Genomic DNA, 20640 nt, shown 5'->3' with positions numbered 1-20640 from the left:
TTTGGGCCCCTTTCCCTCAATTCAATTCAAACATCCCTAACTTGTGTGACTGTTTTTACAAAAGACTTCTTTAAAAAAAAAAAATTAAGCCGGGCGTTGGTGGCGCACGCCTTTAATCCCAGCACTCGGGAGGCAGAGCCAGGCGGATCTCTGTGAGTTCGAGGCCAGCCTGGGCTACCAAGTGAGCTCCAGGAAAGGCACAAAGCTACACAGAGAAACCCTGTCTCGAAAAACCAAAAAAAAAAAAACAAAAAAAAAAAAAAAAAAAAAAAAAAAAAATTAGGAAAATGAGATCTGGTACCATCATTCAACATTGACTTTTCTTTAAACTTGAAAAATCACTGCTGAAACTGATATTACATTGGTAAGAATTATGATCAGACATCTTAAATATAATTTCTACATAAGTGCCACTAAAATGTGAAAAGATTCAACCAACAAAGTATACTGCATTATTCCATAAAATATATAAAACAAATTGAATTCCTAGAAAGAATTTAGTTATTTCCACCTCTCCTAAATATATTCTGGTGCCTCCCAACTATTAAATATTTCTGAACACTGTAAAGAAAATTCTATCAGATAGTCTAGCCACATCTTAACTCAAGCACATTTCATTCAAATGCTGTAGACTTTCTTTCTGAAATAATAAGTCTCAAGATTGCAAAAAATTTGAGAATAAAAATGTATAGTAACCAAAAATAACACATTGTATCAGGACAAAATCTGCCTAGTGTTCTTAAACATAATCACCATGAAGAGCAACCAAACCCCAGCTCTTTACGCTGCATGTATCAGCAAATAATGTCAAAGTGTAAAGGACAAGAGAAAAACACACAACACAAAGACCATTTTCTCTGAAGGGATCACGAAGAGTAGTAAATCAAAAGAAGAAAAGGAGAACCCAAGTCCTGGCCAGTTATTGAAACTTCATTACTTCAACAAAATAGAACAAATCTCTATAGAAAGTACTCATTCAGCAAACATGACTTTCCATCTATTTTTCCTTCATATTAAACAGAAGTTGCTGTTATTCTAGATCAGTGATTACATTTTTTAATTAGAAAAGTTTAAATATTTACATAATCTTATTGCTGTTTATTGTAACAAAAAATTGTTTGTAGAATCCATCCAGTAATGTAGAAACTGAAATTCACTGCTCAAGAAGACACCGTTGTAGAGGAACTCTATCTGATGCTCAGTGTACAGTGTAAGGAGAGTCCTTGCTTGTCATCTGGTTCTTGCTGGAGTCATCTGTGTTCATGTCTCAGAAAGCAAAGAATCCATCTGACATTTCAATAAATATTAAATTGCAAAAATTAGCTTCCATGGACTAGATATCCAAGAAAAAGTAGTTCTGATGAATGATTCCCAGAATCAAGTATGTCAGCCATTAGTCCAGTGAGATGATGTCCGGAATGTTACTTCCACTGCTGGTTATGACCCCTGTCTCACTCCTGCTGCTGGATGAACTAACATGAGAACTGCTTTCATGGGGGCTGGTGGTGGTGATGGACGTACTGCTTGCTGTTAAGGGTGAGGTGAGACTATCCAAAAACATAGGAGGACAGTACTGCTTGAAACAAACAATGATGCTGATGAGGAAAAGGCTACATTGGTTTTAAATACAGAGACTAGAAATTGTTAGATATGTACAACTAATAGTCACAAAGTTAACTCTCTTGGGACTTAAAAATACCAAAGTTTATATTTAAGTGGAAGATGGTATAGACTTAGCAATTTTACATTCTCTATTGAATGTCACACATTCTTAATTGTCTTGAATGTGTGGAACTTGTCTGTTGACCATATACATAGGGAAAACACAAGGTCAACAATAACTCAAATCATTTAATGTTAAATTATGACTTAAACTAATTTCAATAACAACTTATTTGAAATAAAGTTCAGTAATTTTTCAAAATTTAGAATCAAACAGACCCTTTGTGAGTAATATTAAGAGCAACAAGCTGAATGATGGCATTGCATTCCTCTGTAAACAAAGATAACAATACTTGTGTAATTAGAATGTCAACATTCAATCTGAATTGGAGGTTATATGACAGCTAATTAACACGGGATACTGAGAGAATAATATTCCTTATAATGCTTCTTAACATCCCTCTCCAAATGTTCTTACCTCAAGAAACCTACCATCTGAGTGGCTGATGCACATATAAATACAAACCTGAGCGCAGTAATCTAAAATGTTAAGGAACTGAGATAAGAGCTAAATTGAGTTTTGTATTTTGCTGTAGCATGTTTTATATGAGGCACAACTGCACTGTCTTTAGCACATATAATGTCCAGTGCTACTAAGTTTGTCTTCAGTTAGACTACAGAAAAAAACCTAACAAGGACACCTAATGTTAACTATCCTATATATCACTTAGATTCTTAGACAATGAATTATGGACAGTAATTCAAAAGCCAAGCCATTCAGATTACATGGTTTTCAAGGTGCAATAAAAGGGGGGGGGGACATCTGGAGAACAAGTGAAACTGAGGCTGCCTTTTCATTCATTTATTTTTGGTCTTTTTCAAGACAAGGTATCACTGTGTAGCTCTGGCTTTCCTGGAAAGCTCTATGTAAACCAGGCTGGCCTTGGAACTCAGAGATCTACCTGCCTCTGCCTCTCAAGTGATGGATTAAATGTGTGATCCACTATGCCCAACCAAAGCTGCCTTTTGACAAAGAAAGTTACTGGTTTTTTGGATGGCCAACTCTTTATTTGTCTATAAAATTAATGCCACACGTGGAGAAATTGAACATATTCCTAAGAAGCTGTGACAGTGAAATTGTCAAGTATTAAAAATTCTCTAAAATCAAATCCATTATAACTGAGGAAAATCTAAAGAAAAGCCTAGATGATTCCATTTTAATCTGCTCCCATTCAAGTTTGATTTTGCCTATAGCACAGCACTAATCTGTCAAATGCTACATGCTGCCATCCTACTGCCAGTGGGAACTGTGCCTTGAATATTTAGACTTGGCTGTAGCCACTTTAACTTTGACACCTGCGTAAGGATAATAGGGATGATGGGACACTATGGAGAAAACCTATGGATTCTATAGTCAGTAGAAGGCACCACTCTCAACACTCCAACCAAATTACCAAATAAATCAGCCTCCCACTAAGCATGTAAATAAAACTATGAACTAAAAGCCATGGATTCCAAGATTATATTTCTTTTAAAGCACTGTTCACATAAAAGTATGTAACTCTGTTAAGCTTGAAGAACTTGCATCCTAGAAAACTATGTAACTTCCCCTGTAAAGTCTTACTCATATAATAAGTCAAGCCACGGTGAGAAGAAAATCCTCAGTGTGCACCTATCTTGGGCTCAAATCTCCTGGGCTGTTTGTGTAATCAGATGCAGATACAGAGATAGGAGGCTCATACTGGACCTGAAGTTAGTCAATTCTGAAGTTTGTGAGGCAGGTCCAATTCTTCCACCTCTTCCTAGGTACCACATCTGTACCTCAAGTGCTTTCTTTTGCTGTTCCATCTTGCCCCTTTCACTTTCTGTGCTTTGCCTCTGCTGTTAATGACTGTCAGCAGAACCCATGCCCACCACAAAGTCTTAAGGTTGGAATTCTGGGATACTCCTAGAACCTCTTTTCTTTGATTGAAAACACAGCAATATTGCAACTTTCAACTGAGGCCTTCTTTAAGTCTGACTCTGTCTTTAAAACAATGATCCAATCTCAGTCAGTGATCCAAATCTGATAAACTAAGTTGACTGTTTTATATAAATGCTATCAATGTGTAAAATCTTAACTTTTATGCATTTAGTATTGCTTTCTTTCACTCATTCTAATCACCCAAATACTTATAAGAAATACCACTGTTCATGTTCAATAAAAATAGAAAGTTTTAGTAGGAGTTAATAAATAAATTGAAAACCAGTAACTTTATTCCTTTAAATAAAATTGTATAATATTTATTTATATAGTACTTCATTTCTATCTACATGAGAATTGACTGTCCTGATTTTATGCAACTGGTCATTTTTAGTTAGTATGACATAATCAACAACCAAATACAAATTAGTTGCTTAAATTCAGGATACATACCTGGGGATCAACTGGAATAAGGGAAAGAAAATCCAAACCTAAAACAAAAATGCTTTGTTAATAGTTGTCTCATATTTTGGAGACAAGAATTATTTCCCAAGATCATTCTGCATTTATATGCCAGGGAACATCTGTGGCAAATGCTCACCTCTCCGCCACACTGAAGTTCTATAATAATAACTGGTGATATTTAATGCATCTAAAACCAAAGGTGAATACAATCTCTGACCAAACAACTGGAAAAAACTGCCTCCATGCAACTCAAAAGCAGCATTCTGAAAATTTCCAGAGTTAAACTGGTTAATCCAAATCTTTTCCTTTTGTCAGTAGAACAAAAAGCAAGAAAAAAAAATATCATGATAATTATCTTTGGACCATTAAAAAACAACATACTTAGGTTCATAAGATAATTCACATTTATTTTTTAGAAATACACTACATTAGGTTCATCTAATAATACCAACTCTTTAACAGATATTTCATCAGCAGCTAGCTGTCTGCCCACTCCCACATCAAGAGTTCTAAAGAGTATAATGCTCTGTACAAAGCAAGTCTTGGGAACTGCTACTCACTACTAAGCTAGTTAACAGTCAACAGGGTCTCAGCTAATACAATGTCCTAAACCAAGGAACTGGAATTCTACAACCACATTCTGGAAATAGAAATATAAAAAAGATTTTCCTTAAATAAATACTCAAGTAAAAATAAGCTATAGGAAAAAAAAAATCATGTCCCAAAAGTTTAGCAATTATCTTCAAAGTCAACATCTGAAGACTTCCCTGTGTGATCAAATGCTTTTAGTTGTTTTAAAACATTAAAAAAGAAACCCCATACTGGGCATGGGCCACTAAGTTAGGGCAATGTAGTCCAGCACTTGAGAGGCACAGACAGGCAGATCTCTATGAGTTCCAGGCCAGCCAGGGCTACACAGTGAATTCCTGTTTCAAAAGACAAAAACATACATACAAACAAACAAACAAACAAAAAAGGCCAATGTCTATTCAATCCCATAAATATTTATATGTTGGCATTTAATATACCAACCACATGAAGTGAAATTCTAATATAATACTATGTCACTATGAAAATAGAGATTAGTAAGAAAGATAATGGACACATTTAATAAAAACTATGAATAATTTTAACTAAAAAAATTTAAAACATCATTATTCCCTTATTTACAAATGAGTGTATTTTAAACACTTATCATGATACAAGCCAAAACCCCAACCATTTGGAAGGAATTACTGAAACAATTTCTAAATCATTTTTTTTAAACTTGTTAGTATAATTTGTTATTAGCTACATGATATAGCAGTTTGAACTGATGAACAAAGTAAATCACAATCCACTGTTGCAATGATTTATCCATTAAAACGATAACCAGAAGGTGATGGATTTAAATGAGAAAACTTTAGATTATTTAATAAACCTCTCTGCTTTTAAATTGCAATTCAAACCTGTCTAGCCTTTTTACACCTTCCAAGAGTTTTATATGACCAAGTCATCTGGAATATCATTTAGTAAATCAGGTTTTTATTCATTCTAGTTTTACTCCTGGTGGCGTAACATTTTGTTCAACTTTACAATAGCTCCTACTTTTAGTGGACATTATTTATTTATTTACTGTGTTTGTATGTTTCAGTGCCACAGTGGGGGCACTGAATATCCTAGAGATGCAGTTAAAGGTGCTGGTAAGCTGCCAGTGGGTATTATAAAATGAACTCCGGTCTTTAGTAGGAACAGTAAGTGCTTTTGCCAGAAAAGGTCTTATTCTGTAGCACAGGCTGACACATGAACTCACAGACCTGCCTCCGCTTCTTAAGTGCAGAGATGACAGGCAGAAGTCACCACAGCTTGCTCACCATTTTTATGCTGCTTACTCATACTATTTTAATACAGAGCTACTAAAGAACGTACTACTATTTCAGAAGATGTACCACAAATTGGAACAAATTATTTGAGAACGCTCATTTTTCTCAGTGTTCAACTGTTGTCACTACATGACTAAGTAAACATGTAAGTCTGATAAAATATTAAACTGTTTCTGTGAGCGATTATTACAGGATATACATTGAGGGCCAATGTTTTCCAATATTGGTTATTTCGACCCAGCTTTTCAGATGTACTGTAAGTTGTATTGCCAACTTCACGTGTCCCAGAAAATGTAAAATCTATTTAGAAAAGCTTTTAGATGAACTTGATCTATTTGTTTTAATGTCTCACCCACGGATAACTAGACATACTACAACTTACACAGTGCCCTACTAAGATGTATAAACATTATTCTAATGTTCTGTTGAAATTTAGATTGTCTTCCAAGTATCACACCCTCCAAAGATGGTAATGTGAATATTCCACATTGAAAATATTTCCATGTCATTTGAAAGTTATCCCGAATAAAAAAAATAGATTATCATCATATTTTTTCATTAAGTACATTATTTTGCAAATGAAATAATTTCAACAGTAAAATTTTACTGCCTTGTTAGCAAAATACTATTTGCTTATTTTATCATGTTTCAACTGTAACAACATATTGATGGTTATATTTTTTTTTGCCCAAATGCTTTAGTTGAAAATGCTCTTATTTTTAACTCAAAAAAAAGCACTATAAAAATTTTTGATAACACAATCTACATGGTTTTTTTACTAATGAAGTTGTAATTTTTGAATTTTAAATGATTCATTACTAAAATGGACTGACCGTTCACTTTTCGTCCCCTCATTGACAACCACACAGTTTTTTCCTTCCTTGAACCATAAACTTCACAAGCATAAATGCTACATGGTTGAATATGTAAAAGATTTAGCACTGTAAAATTTCATCATACAACTTTGAGCACCATTCGCACCTGACAGTATGGCACTAGCAATAATAAGGCAGACATGTTTTTTTCTTGAAATAATCAAGCTGTTTTCCACTCCATAAATACAAATTATGTTTTATTTTGTATTCATTGTTGCACAGTATCAGAAGATGTTCCAAGCTGCACTTCGTTATTAATATCATTTCTTCTTTGTTCTCCTGCAGATTCAGAAGATTCAGATTTATGATGTTTAAAAGGAATGTTAGACTTTATGAAAATTGTCTTCTTTCCATTCTTGGTGTTCTACTTAAATTTTTACTATAAAATTATTAAATTTATCAATACCAAAACTGCACATTATGACTAATTACATAAAATTATACAGCAGATCACCAATTACAAGAAAGTGCATAGATAATAAAACATGGGTAAAAACTAAACTTCTTAGATGTCTAATTGCCATATAACTTTTAATAAATAGTAATTTTTCCTAAGAATAATTGTCCCTATTCTATTTAAGTTTATCAACTGCTAAGAAAATTTTTCAGTATATAGCCAGATTATTAGTTTATATTGGCTAAATATCAGCCTTGAATATAAGTATGATTTCCATGATTAAAATATGTATTAATTCCAAGATTAAATTAACTTTATAAAATACAAAGGGCAGACACATTTAAGACACACCAAACAAGAAAAAAATTTCACTTATGCTCAAAATCAGACTATAAATTCTCAATTTAAAAACAAGCATTCAAATTCTCATAATTTGCAAACTAGCAGGACTAGTGATTCATGCTTTTTTTTTTGTATTACTGCTGTTATAACATAAAATGGAAATGTTCACTATGATTTTATCAAAGTCCAACTTTCAATTGAAAGTCTTAAGCAAATCTTTTAGAAGTTCCTATTTCTAACACATACTAAGATGAAAAACATTCATTCATCATCAACTTAGCCAAGGTTACAACACATAATTGTTAAGAACTCTATCATGAGAACATGAACCCTCACACCTATGCTGTGGTAGAGTCTCTGCACTCAATGAATGTGTTCTGACTGATGTTGGTTGGTCTCACAAAGAATGTGAAAAGTACAAAATCATAAGGAACACATGGAGCAAACATGTATTAATCTTATATCATTTGGTGGTGTTTTTAAAGATATTTTTGGTAGGTATTATTCTTACTCTACTCTTTACCACTACATATTATTCAGATAAAACTAAATTCAAGAGGCAACAAAAGGATAGGTAATATACAATGACCAAGTAAAGAATAAAAATAAACAACAGATCAACATTAACTTCAAAAAACCCAGAAGGACAGAAGTGTACTAAATTAAAATGGCTCATACATAGAAGTCATGAATATATGGTATACTAGTTCTAACTTTGCTCAGACTTGATTGACAAAAAATATGAAAAAAAAAGCATCTGAGCACAGAGTAAAGTTGGTCTTGGTTGCATAAATTCCAGTACTAAGGTAATCCAAGCAAATTTGAATTGTTAAAATGTGATATGAAAATATCTCCAAATATTAAGATCTACTTTAGAGAAATACATGGTTAACCCTATCCTTACAGAGAAGAAGATCAACAAGGTAAAAATCACTAAGCAAAAAGGGGTCCAACTGAATAGAAGTTTTGAAGAAAGATTTCAGAGGAAATTCTGCCCCCTAGGCTTCCAAGAAAAAGCCTGAGTGCAAATTTTCTACAATTCTATAAAAACTTTCTACTATACGCCTATATCTCCTATTATCAGCAATCTGTAGATCTCATTAGTTAAAATAACAACAGAATGAGATACTAAGACAGTAATACTTCTACATGAAGACTTGAAATGTTTTAGCATTTACGTTCTAAATTTATGTATAAATATATACATACAAACATATATATACATTTGTTCTGCTGATTAAAATTACAAAGAATGTAACTAAAACAAACAAAAGCTTTCTACATACCTGGCAAATCTGATGACATGCTTGACACTGGCGTATGGTGGAATGGTACTGAGTAGTCTGTTAATGAAGGTGGAATAGCAGCAGGATCAACTGAAGTCACGCTGGGCACCCTTACAGAAGATGGCTGATACATGAGAACCCTGTTTTAAATAGCATGGGAAATTACAAATAATCTGGCTGTTAGTTCACAAGAAAGAAGACCTGAACCACTGGGCATTCTCAGATGTACATTCACTAAGTCTCAGCACAACTGTATGGCAGCCACTTACTACACAATACCTCTATATTCTATTCCCATCTTTCCTAACAGCCTTCATTCTAACACGAATGCACCTTGGTTCTAAACACTAACTGTTGGTGTAGGAGCAAGGTGGAATTAAAATATACTGTAAAAAAGTGGTTCTCAACGGGTCGGTCATGTCTCCTTTGGAGGTCAAATGACCTTCCACAGGAGACTCATATTAGATATCCTGCATATCATTATAGTTTATTTCAATTATGATTCATAACAGCAGCAAAATTACAGTTATGAAGTAGCAATAAAAATAATTTTATGGTTGGGGGTAACAACATTAGGAAGGTTGAGAACCACAGCTGTAAAGGAATACCTTAATTCACAAATAGAATTTTGTGCTAATGTATACATAGCATACATTTGGATAATAATTTGTCTATAAAGAAATTTGAGACTAAAATAGAGGGGGGTTAAGATTTGCTTTAATTGCTGGCGTGCCTTTAATCCTAGCATTCCCTAGCATGATTTATATAGCAAGTTCCATGCCAAGCAAGACTACATAGTGAGATCCTGTCTCAAAAAAAAAAAAAAAAAAAGAAAGAAACAAGCAATGAAAAGGTTTTAAAATAAGAACACCTGCTGGGCGGTAGTAGCGCACACCTTTAATCCCAGCACTCAGGAGGCAGAGCCAGGCAGATCTCTGTGAGTTCAAGGCCAGCCTGGTCTACAGAGAGAGATCTAGGACAGGTACTAAAACTACACAGAGAAATCCTGTCTCAAAAACAAACAAACAAAAAAATAAGTAAGAACACTTACACTTGCATGAAACTACTAATATCAACTCGATCAGTCTCTTTGATTATAATTTTTCAATTATATTTAAAATCTGGATATGATCTGAACTAAATTAATCAATCCTAAAGCTGCCAGCCTGGTGGTACAACAATGCAATCAGAAATTAAGACAAAATGATCAGTCTTTGGGATTTAAGATCTTTATGATATCTAGAAATAAATATGGTGGCTACTATGACATACTGCCTACTCTTCAAAGATGACCTATTCCCTTGAAAGGAGCTATTCAGGCAACTACAAATATAAATCAAGCACACAACAAATATTTACAATATGTTTTACATATAATTATGCATACTATATAATTAAGACTTTATAATTACAAAAAGCAAAATAATTAAAAGTTGAGCATATGTTTAAAAGACTAGGCTTAAAATTTTTACTCATATTTACCCAATTTTTCCTTAGTTTGGGGAAACAACTAGTACTTTGTAAGATAAATTATCATCGATGTATTTAAGAAACTAAGCAACATTATGAACAATGGAAATTGATTATTTTACAACCAGTCATAAGATACAGAAAGGGAGCAAAATATTCAAGTTAGCATCACACAGCTGCCAGTCAACACCAAATCAAAAGACCAAGACTGAAGCAAACCAGTATGATGATAAAGACAGCACAATTCTCTGGGTGGGGGGTGCACCACAACAAAGAGTGCCTGCCTGGCATGCATGAAGCCTTGGGTTCAGTCCCCACCACCACATAAAATTCAACATGGTGACACAAGTCTGTAACCCTAGCATAAGCAGCATTTGAGAGGCAGAGACGTCAGAAGTTCAAGGTCAACTATTTTCCAAGCGCAAAACAAGCAACCAAAAAAGGGGGGCTGGGGTCATGGAGGTGGGGGTAAGAAAGTCAGGGAGAAGGGGAAAGATAAGGGGAAAGGCAAAAAAGGGAAGAGAGGAAAAGTACAACTTCTTTAGAAAACCATGGTAACAAAGAGGGACTAGGATGATAATCAGGGCATCTAAACATCTATTTCCACAGCTAAAACATGTTTCTACTATCATACCTGCATGACTCTTCAGTCTAAATTTAATCAATAAACTTCTATATTTTTGACTGTGTCAAAGCCTTAAGTAGTCAGAATCCAGTTAGACTCAAGAGTCTTTCTAAAACTGGCTTGTGTCATGATATGAAGACACTAAAAACTGCCACATCATTTGTTAAAGATACTAGTAATGTGAATAACAAAGTTGTCTTAAGTATACATACATGATTGTACTGGTAATTTTGGCAACTTGACACAAACTAGAGTAATCTGGGAAGACAGAAACTCACCAAAGGAACTGCCTCATTCAGACTGGCATGTGGGCATGTCTGTGAGGCATTCTCTTCATTAATGATTGACATGGAAGGGCTGAGCCCACTTTAGTAATGTTACCCCTGGGCAGGTGACCCTGAGTTTTATTAAAAAAAAAAAAAAAAAAAAAGCAAGCTGAGCAAACCATGGACGGCAAACTAGTAAGTAGTGTTCCTCCATGGATTCTGCTTCAGTTCCCACCTGAGTTCCTTTACTAATTTCCTACAATGGACTGTAATATAGAACTGCAAGCTGAAATAAACCTTACCACCCCCAAGTTGTTTTTTAGTCATGGTGTTTTACCACAGCAATAGAAACACTAAGTAAGACAGAATTTGTTACTAGGTAGTATGGTATTGATGTGATAAGACTTGACCATGTATTTTGGGGAAGAATTACTGCGGCCTGTTTTGTAGGAGCTTGGAAGATAAGATTAATAAAGATGATGGAGGCCTAGCTTGTCAAGTTTCAGAGGGAAGTTTGAAATATTCAATCAGGGACATTTGATATGGTGAACTAAAAATCTGTGGTTTCTGGTCAGCTGGGGCTCAGAAATCAGCTATGGTTGGCAGAGTCTAGTACCACTAAAGTTGAAGCCTTTGCTTTCCTGGGACAACTGATGCTGGTTAGCTGGAGCTGAAAAATTGGCAGTGATTAAGAAGAGCCCAGCATAACTGAGGATTATAAATCTTGGGGGATATTTTCTCAGGATCAACTGTTGTCCAGAGGGGGCTGAGACTATACATCATGCTTGTGGTTGAACTGTGTAGTGGGAGTCACCCAAGCAGTAATGAAGAAGGTGCCATAGAGAATAGCTGAGGCCTGCAGATCTGGCAGGTCTGGAGTTACTGGAAGGGACCAGGAGAGACTACTGGTGAAGGGGCAGCCTGTTTCAGTAGAAGCCCCATGTGGCAGGGGTAGAATCCCTTAAGGGAGTCTAGGAGAGGCTATTGAAGATGCATCCCAATTGCGATGGAAAGCCCAGTGTTTTGCAGGTGCTAGTACCATGGAACAATTGCCACAGACAACAGTAGGTGTGGAGTGGAGAGATCTGAGCTTACAAAACAAGTTGTGTGTGCTGTAGAGGGCATAGCTGGAGAAGTGAAGGCCTGTAGAACCTGGATCATCGTGACGATCAGATGTCTGGCACTGAGCTTTATATACTATCAGGAACATTAGATATGGTAAAATAAAAATGTTGGTTTTGATTAGTTTGAATGTAACTATGTCCTGGTTATTCCCTCTTAGGAGTAAGAGTTCATTTATTTTTACAGTAACACACAATTATGAGACCAAAGCTATTTCAGAGACACTTTGGAGAATTAGAGAAACTTCAGACTTTAAGTGTTAAATTTCTTACAATCTGGGGCTTTTTTAAAGTTTGAGTAGGGCTGAAAACATGGTACAGCAGTAAAAAACTCTGGTTGCCCTCCCAAAAGAAGAATTTGATTCTCAGGGCCTACATGATGGCTAAATACTGTGTGTAACACCAGCTCCATGGGATTCTAGCTTCTCAGGGAACTGCCTGAATGTAGGACATAGACATACATACAGGCAAAATAACCATAAAACATACACATAAACAAAAAAAATAAAAGTTGGGAGTATTTTCTATTGTGAAACTATAGTAACATGTCATATTGGTAACAAACAGTGTTTGAATAGTAATATACATGTGTATCAAGTTGACAAGAGGCCAAATATGCTGGTTAGTTGTCAACCTGACACAAGCTGGAGTCATCTGAGATGAGGAAACCTTACCTGATAAAATGCCTCTATAAAATGGCCTTATGTGTAATGGCACTGTTTTTGAATGATAACTGATGTAAGAAGGTCCAGCACTGCAGGAGGTACAACCTCTGGGCAGAAGGTCCTGAGTGGTAAAAGACAGCAGGCTGAGCAAGCCCAAGGAGCAAGCCATTAAGCAGTATTCCTCCATGAATCCTGCTTCAGTTCCTATCTCCAGGTTACTGCCTTAAGTCTCCCTGACTGTGATGATGGACTGGGATATGGAACTGTAAGCTGAAATAGGCTCTTACCTCTTCGAGTTGCTTCTGGTGTTCATCACAATAAAAGGAACCCTATCGAAGACAAGTACTTTCTAGTGACTGTGCTCATCAGAAATAAGAGGGAGTGGTAAAGAGAAAAAGAATGAAGAAACTGCCTATCACTTGGTGCTGAGGAGGGAGCTTAAAATATTCTCACTGTCTCATAGTATTACTTTCTTAATCATATATAATATATATATATATTATATATATTAGATGTAATCTAAGTGGAGAAAACCTCAATTAAGAAAATGCCTCCTAAAAAGAAGGGATGGAAAGGGGAGGGGAGAGGAGAAGGAATGCTTCCACCATAAGATCAGGCTGTAGGCAGGCCTATAGGTCATTTTTTTTTTTTTTTTATTTTAAAGACAGGGTTTCTCTGTGTAGCTTTGCGCCTTTCCTGGGACTCACTTGGTAGTCCAGGCTGGCCTCGAACTCACAGAGATCCGCCTGGCTCTGCCTCCCGAGTGCTGGGATTAAAGGCGTGCGCCACCACCGCCCGGCCTTCTATAGGTCATTTTTTAAATTAGTGATTGATGGAGAAGGCCCAGCCCATTGTGGGTGGTGCCATCCCTGGGCTGCTGGTCCTGGGTTCTAAAAGAAAGCAGGCTAAGCAGCCATGAGTGCAAGCCAGTAAGCAGCACCCTACCATGGCCTCTGGATCAGCTCCTGCCTTCAGGTTCCTGCCCTGTGACTTCCTGCCCTGTTTCCGTCCTGACTTCCTTTGATGATGAACAATGATGTGGAAGTATAAGCCTAATAGTAACCCTAAGATAGTGAGAATAAGTTTTGAAACACACACACACACACACACACACACACACCTTAAAAATTTTCAACTTAGGAGCTGGTGCAATGACTCAATGCTTAACAGCACACTCTGTTCTGGCAAAGTCGTTGAGTTCAGTCTCAGCACCCACAAAGGGCACTACAAAAATCACTTCTAACACCTTTTCCAGGAGACCTGATGGCCTCTTCTGTCCTTCAATTGTACTCTCCTGGGTATAACTCCACCCTCCCTACCCCCAAAAAAAAGGTAAAAATTTTTAAATCTTAAAAACAGTAATAAATAAAATAAATTCAGCATTAACAATATACTTAACCTACTACCTGTTCTCTGCCATGAAAAGAAACAACAATAATTTCAGGGAGTTGGGAGTATAGCTGAGTGAATAACACATGCTCAGCATGTGTGAAGACCTGGGTTTAATCCCTAACTACCACTATCCCCAAAGTTACAGCTTGTCAAGAAATAGATAATACTTGTCTCCCAAGAGCTCTTCCTTCTCTTCCTGGGCATTTCACTAGAGATTTTCATATCTTGATCCTGAATTGAACTTTCTTGTGATTCACAGGAAGACCACCAAACTCCCTCTCCTTCCTTGAACCCTTGACTAACAATTAGAGTCAAGCAAGAGTTTTGTGTCCCTATAGTAATACCTAATTAATATATACCTATTCTGTTTCTCCCATGCCAAAAATGTGGACTCAAAATATACAGAAATACCAAAACCTAATGGGAACCCAAATTAGTAAATCATTAAAATCTCATTAAGATGGTTAATGCTAAAATATTCAGTGCTGATTAATTCCTATTGCTTGACCTTTGCAATCATTATAAATCCAACTTCCTAGCTAGGCAGGATGGTACAAGGCCTGCAGTGCCAGCACTTGGGAGTTAGAAGCAGGAAGATCAAAAGTAAACAGTCATACCTGGCTAGCATCATAACAAGTGTGAAACAAGACCCTGCCTCAAAAACCAGGATATATATGTTTTATGGACACAAATTTAGACATTCCACAGAGAAATGAATATGGCTATGTCTTCTTTAAGCAATGGTGCAAAATTCTGATGCTAAAATTTAATAAATTTTTCAAGTTTTAAAATGTTTTACTCATTTACACATAGAATTCACAAAAATACACACAAGCATATATACACATTAAACAAATGTTTTAAATTTTCATAATTTTATATTATAGTATAAAAGTAAATTGCCAGAATGCTTCTATACAGTAAACATTAGTATTCTAGATCATGTTTTATACCAGAAAATTACATGTTAAACATACTTGGTCCAGATTTAGGAGTCTGAAAATGAGTTTTCATTCAGATACTTAAAGTTCACTGTGGGCTACCACTATGCCCATACAAGCAGAAAAGAGATTGGGATTTGTCACCAACACCTACTGATTCCCAACTGAGAGACACATATTTAACGCCCTTACTGTCTGCTCCCTATTTTAGAGCAGGTCACCAATAACAAAGCAGCCATGCAGGATGGCTCTCAAGAACTGGTGTGGAGCATAATGTTTAAGGTTAGCTTAAAAGTTTTCTACATGCTGAAATGATACAAGTTTCTTCAGACAGGAGGTATAGAGCTGCTTTAAAAGGCCTCTGGAACAGATTACCATCAAAATGGTGATAGTATTTCTCTCCAGGTAAAATGTGTTTCACTTGCTTCTTATTTCTATGAAAACAATGTTTATAACTTATACTAAAACTAAAATATACCTCTTCAAAATTAGATAACTTAAATAAATTAATTTAAAAAAATAGATGGCTCATGTAATTCTTGTGGTCTAAGTTACACTAAGATTTTCTATTCATCTGTTTACTCTCCTTAAACTTAAATGGCAGGTAAAAACCTAAACCTTCATTCAGGGCACTGGGATATAGCCATTATGAGACCATTAGTTCTGCTACTTGTGAGCTGCCTGTTTTTTCTTTATGGTTCTTCATTGTTCTTTTGCAGAGCTGCCAGCTTAAGTTGTGCTGGGATCAAGAAAAATGGGCCTTCGTGGTTCATGTTCCTGGAGTTGTTGTGTCCGTGCCAGTGGATGTCCACATACTCCAGAAGAGAATTTGACATCGCTGCTGCCATTGTTGATGTTATAGCAGTGGCGGCCACCGCTGCTACTGTTTCTGGGATTACCATTTCATAATTGGTTACTACAGCTAGCACAGTGGAGACCCTGGCAGCAAAAGTAGCTACCACTGTTAGTTAATCTTTCATTCTATTGGGCATGATAAATTTAATCCAATAGTTATATACATTTCAATTGGCTTTGAAAATTATAAATTTATAAAATCAAGTTCCATTTGCTTTTGGGATACCATCTTAAAATGACTCCAATTTGCAGTAAGGCTCATTAAGGAAGGGAATGACTAAGTTGCCTTTAGCTTACTGGCTATGGGTAGGTTAGGACTTCTGTTGGTCTTTTCTGTGTTGAACACACAGATTGCAAGCCCAGCGCCACTTTGAGATCTTTGGCAGCAGTTAACTCTGCAGCTCACACACGACTGAGCCTGTATGATTACAAGTTTTCAGAGACAGGTAATGCCTGGGGGGCACTCATCAAACTAAGACAGAGCACCTGTGTGGCCAGAGCAGGCGTCTCGATGATTGGTAAGGTGACCTGATGACTTCCCACGCAACCTAAGTCAGAAGCTAATTTTTTAGTAAAAGGGGGGCCTGTAGGGTCCTGCCCCCCCCCTTTTGGGTAACTGTTGCTTTGCTTGCTGACCTTGACCTTGATATCCTCCCTATGCTAATTCCCTGCCAGGTTCCATCCTCCTGAATGCTTAAGGGAAGTTCCTTGTTTGTGTATCCTGCATAATGGGCGTTAACAGCTTAGATGCAAGATTGTAAAACATCATTAGCAAACTTCTGCCCTCCGGGGTTCTCCCATTGTGCTGTAAGCCTGTATTTAAGACCTCCTCCCTCCTTCAATAAGTGGCATTCGGCATTAAAAAAAAAAGAAAGAAAAAAACCAGAAGAGTAAGAAAGGAGCAAGATGTCAACTCCTGCATCAGTTGACACCCTGACATTCTGACAGATGGCATCTACTCTGATTCTAAAATGTTTTTAAGAGATATTATTTTAAGTGTATGAGTGTGCTGACTGCATGTAAGTGCACTACATGAATGTCTGGTGTCTACAGGGGTCAAAGAAGGCATCACAGCACCTGGAACTGGAGTCACAGCTGTGAGGCAACATGTGAGTGCTGGGAACAGAACCCAGTTCCTCTGTAACAGCAAGTGCTCTAACCACTAAAGCCATTTCTCTCCAGCCCCCAGGAAATGAGATTCTAACACAAAACAGCAACTACCAGTGATCAGGAAGTTTTTCCATATATTGTTCTACTGGTCCCAACTCTTCAAAATAGCATGCACAGAATAAAAATCCAGCCAGTCAGATAACTGTCCTTATGACAAAACCATTTTAACAATGTAGTTTCCAATACTAAAAAACTCCTAGAATAAACTCTACTTAGCTGTAATGAAGGTCATTTGAATATATAATTACTAACTTCCCAAGATTGAGCTCAGAATTCTCATTTATATTTCTGTGTTCGTGTGTGTGTGTGTGTGTGTGTGTGTGTGTGTGTGTGTGTGTGTGTGTTTTAATAATGTACAAATGTGATTTGAGTATTAAGGATTATGTCAACATTATGGAAGTAACCAAGTAGCGGAAATTTAGAGACCTTTAAAATAAAAACTTTCAAGTGTCCTTGAAATAACTACAAATTTCAACCTAAAGTGTTCTGTTTTTCTTTTCAATCTAGATAAAGAGTACTGATATCTACCTCTGGGGTCTGTGACCATAAATATAAACTATCTCTATCCTTCAACATATTGTGGTCATACTGTTGCCTAATGTAGAGCCACACCTTCCGTTTCCTGTCCTACTCAACCCCTGGTTAACAGAGTGCAGGATGCATGTGGTAGTCCTTTGGAGTATTTGATGAGTCAGCATCCCTGGACAATTTTCAGCCACACATGAAATGAACCACAAGACCTGTCACCCAATTTTCCTCATACTCTAAAGTAGTTTCTTAAACTATGGGTAATGTCTCCAATTGGGGTAACAGGCAAAGGTTTCTGAATAAACAACCAAAATGTAATTTGTAATTAAATGAATAATTCAAGGTGTTTTGGCGATACTCACACCCCCCATCCCACCCCCCCACCCCCGTTCCATCATGTGACTTCATTTAAGCCTCAGGTCTTAGCACAAATATGCATGTTAGGCACTGCACATGCAGTTACACCATAACAACACATGCTACCTAAAATGCCTTTGCTCAAATTCATCACTATTATGACCTGCCATGTTTTTACGGTACATACAAAGCTTTCTACTATTAGAGGAATATAATAATTATGAAAAACAAACCTAATTTTTCTATGCCACTATTCCTCAGTATGTAAGTTATATTATAACATCTTTGGATCATACTGTGTTACACTGTTTGTCTTCAAATATTTCTTTTAGAGTTACTCATTTGAAGTTCATTTAAAAAAAATCATTAAATGAATTTGGAATATAATTAGGAAAAAATTTCCAATAATTTCTGAAGTATTCCTAAAAATACTTACATAATTTTATACTATGCATTTATGTGAATGAGTATTCTTAGCACTGATGATTATAAAATTACAGTGATCAATTCTGAAATATGTTGAAGATGTTCTAAATATAGAGACAAAATTTCGAGTGCTTGTATGCATATTGCTCTCCTGTGTGCATGTAGAGGCCAAAGGTGAATATCAAGATGCATTCTTCAATCACCTTTCTATCTTATTTTTTAAGACAGGTTCTCTCATTAAACCTGGAGCTCACTGATTCAGCAAGAATGGATGGGCTGCAAGCCTCTGGGATCTGCGTGTCTGTCCCCTAAAATCAGTACTGGGTCACAGATGCACAGGTCAGATTTGTATATGGGTGCTGAACTAAATTCAGATTCCCCACTCTAGTGAGGCAAGCAACTTACCCACTGAGCCATCTCCCTGTCCTCTCATTTAATCTTTGTGTAAAAATAGACACACCTATCTCATTAGGATGTACTCTGTTTCCACTTTTAATAAATGGTAAAGCTGTATGGATACTAAAAAACTGTTTCTAAGAAGGTTTATGATTTATTATCAGTAAATGTTTAATTTGTACACTTAGTTCACATTCCTAGGATCACATAAAAATTTCTTAGACAAAAACTGATCATGAACAGAAAAAGTTTGAAACTCTGTTATAAAATAATTACATTTAAAATGATAAAGTAAAATCTAGAAATACTTAAACATCCATTGATTCCACACTTTGTTAAGCACTTCAAAATTATATTTTCATTTCATTTGATCTTCAGAAGTATCAGAAAAATTATCCAAAAAAGCAATAATTAGTACATCACTAAAAAAATATAGTAAATTATTTTTAAAAATAAAAACTTGTTCTAATTAAATTAAGTAGAAGAAAATATAAGCCTGTACTCATATTGTGATATATAAACCATGTCTCAAATATGTCTTTATTTTAGGATTTTTTGGGGGCAGAAGTCTAAAATGGTCTTAGACTGACTCTGAAATGCTGCTATCACAGGCATTAGCCAGTACACCTGCTTAGAATAAGTGCTTCAATAGTGCAGAAAGCAGCTCAAAGAATTTAGTCTAAAAAGTAACTGAAAAGTTATTTCAAAGTACCTATGAAAAATTATGAAAAAGAATTTGAAGCATACTCAGTATATAGTTGAACTGTATACAGTGTCCAGAACAGACAAATTCAGAAAATGTTTTGTTTTGTTTGTTTGTTTCTGAGACAGGGTTTTCTGTGTAGCCCTGGATGTCCTAGAACTCACTCTGTAGAACAGACTGGCTTCAAACTCAAGAGACTCGCCTGCCTCTGCCTCCTAAGTGCTAGGATTTAAGTAGAAAATCGACATTGCCTACATCTAAGGAATGAATGATAACAAACTTAAGTGAGTATGCGGGCTTTTTTCACAATGGAAATATGCTAAAACTGATTGGAAAGTTGAATGTACAACTTTATAATCTATACCTATGATAGGTAAATTTTTGTTATTAAAAAGATGCACAAGAAAATACTAAATAGGCTGAAGACAGAGATGAGACTAGCACACCCAAGTTTTAAGAATGTGATCATGGACTGTCACAACAATTTATGGCTGTCAAGATCTCTCTGTAAGAAGGATCTGTTGCTGGACTCTAACCTATCTTAAAGATCCCAATAGCTTTCCCAGATTAGTTATAGAATATACATAAGATGCACCCATGTCCATATTTTGCTTTGTAAACTGGAAAGGAAAGATAATAAATTTTCATTAAAGAACTGTAACATTCCTGACATAGTAGCCAGGTTCTTTTATAATCTCATGAAAACCCAACAGTGATCCCATGAAGCACACATTATTTTACCTCGTTTTAACAGAACAGAAAGTGGGTCAAAGTCAATCACGGATTATAACTGAAATCACCTCACAAGCATGTAATTGGCAGAAATGGATCTGTCCTTACAAGCCTCCTGCATCTATATTCCATTATACCAAC

The 20640-nt window shown here is 36.0% G+C and overlaps 1 protein-coding gene across 8 annotated transcripts in view; it reads right to left on the bottom strand.

Moving 5' to 3' along the window:
* Nucleotides 1-266: 266 nt before the first annotated feature.
* The window catches only part of Pias2 (protein inhibitor of activated STAT 2), an 87204-nt gene continuing 66830 nt past the window's right edge, over nt 267-20640 (bottom strand). For 4 of the 8 annotated variants that reach the window (XM_028871962.1, XM_028871965.1, XM_028871964.2 and 1 more), the window contains 3 exons: nt 8853-8992; nt 4079-4116; nt 267-1576 (listed from right to left, as the gene is read on the bottom strand). In XM_028871962.1, the coding sequence (XP_028727795.1) occupies nt 1394-1576; nt 4079-4116; nt 8853-8992 (361 nt within the window). In that variant the 3' untranslated portion in view covers nt 267-1393. Of the gene's footprint in view, nt 1577-4078; nt 4117-7007; nt 7107-8852; nt 8993-20640 lie in introns of those variants that run through there. The other 4 variants (XM_028871968.2, XM_028871963.2, XM_028871969.2 and 1 more) reach the window with 4 other exon arrangements.

This window comes from Peromyscus leucopus, chromosome 19, assembly GCF_004664715.2.
Source record: "Peromyscus leucopus breed LL Stock chromosome 19, UCI_PerLeu_2.1, whole genome shotgun sequence".
NCBI classification, from domain to species: domain Eukaryota; kingdom Metazoa; phylum Chordata; class Mammalia; order Rodentia; family Cricetidae; genus Peromyscus; species Peromyscus leucopus.
This window is presented reverse-complemented; position numbering and strand designations above follow the sequence as displayed.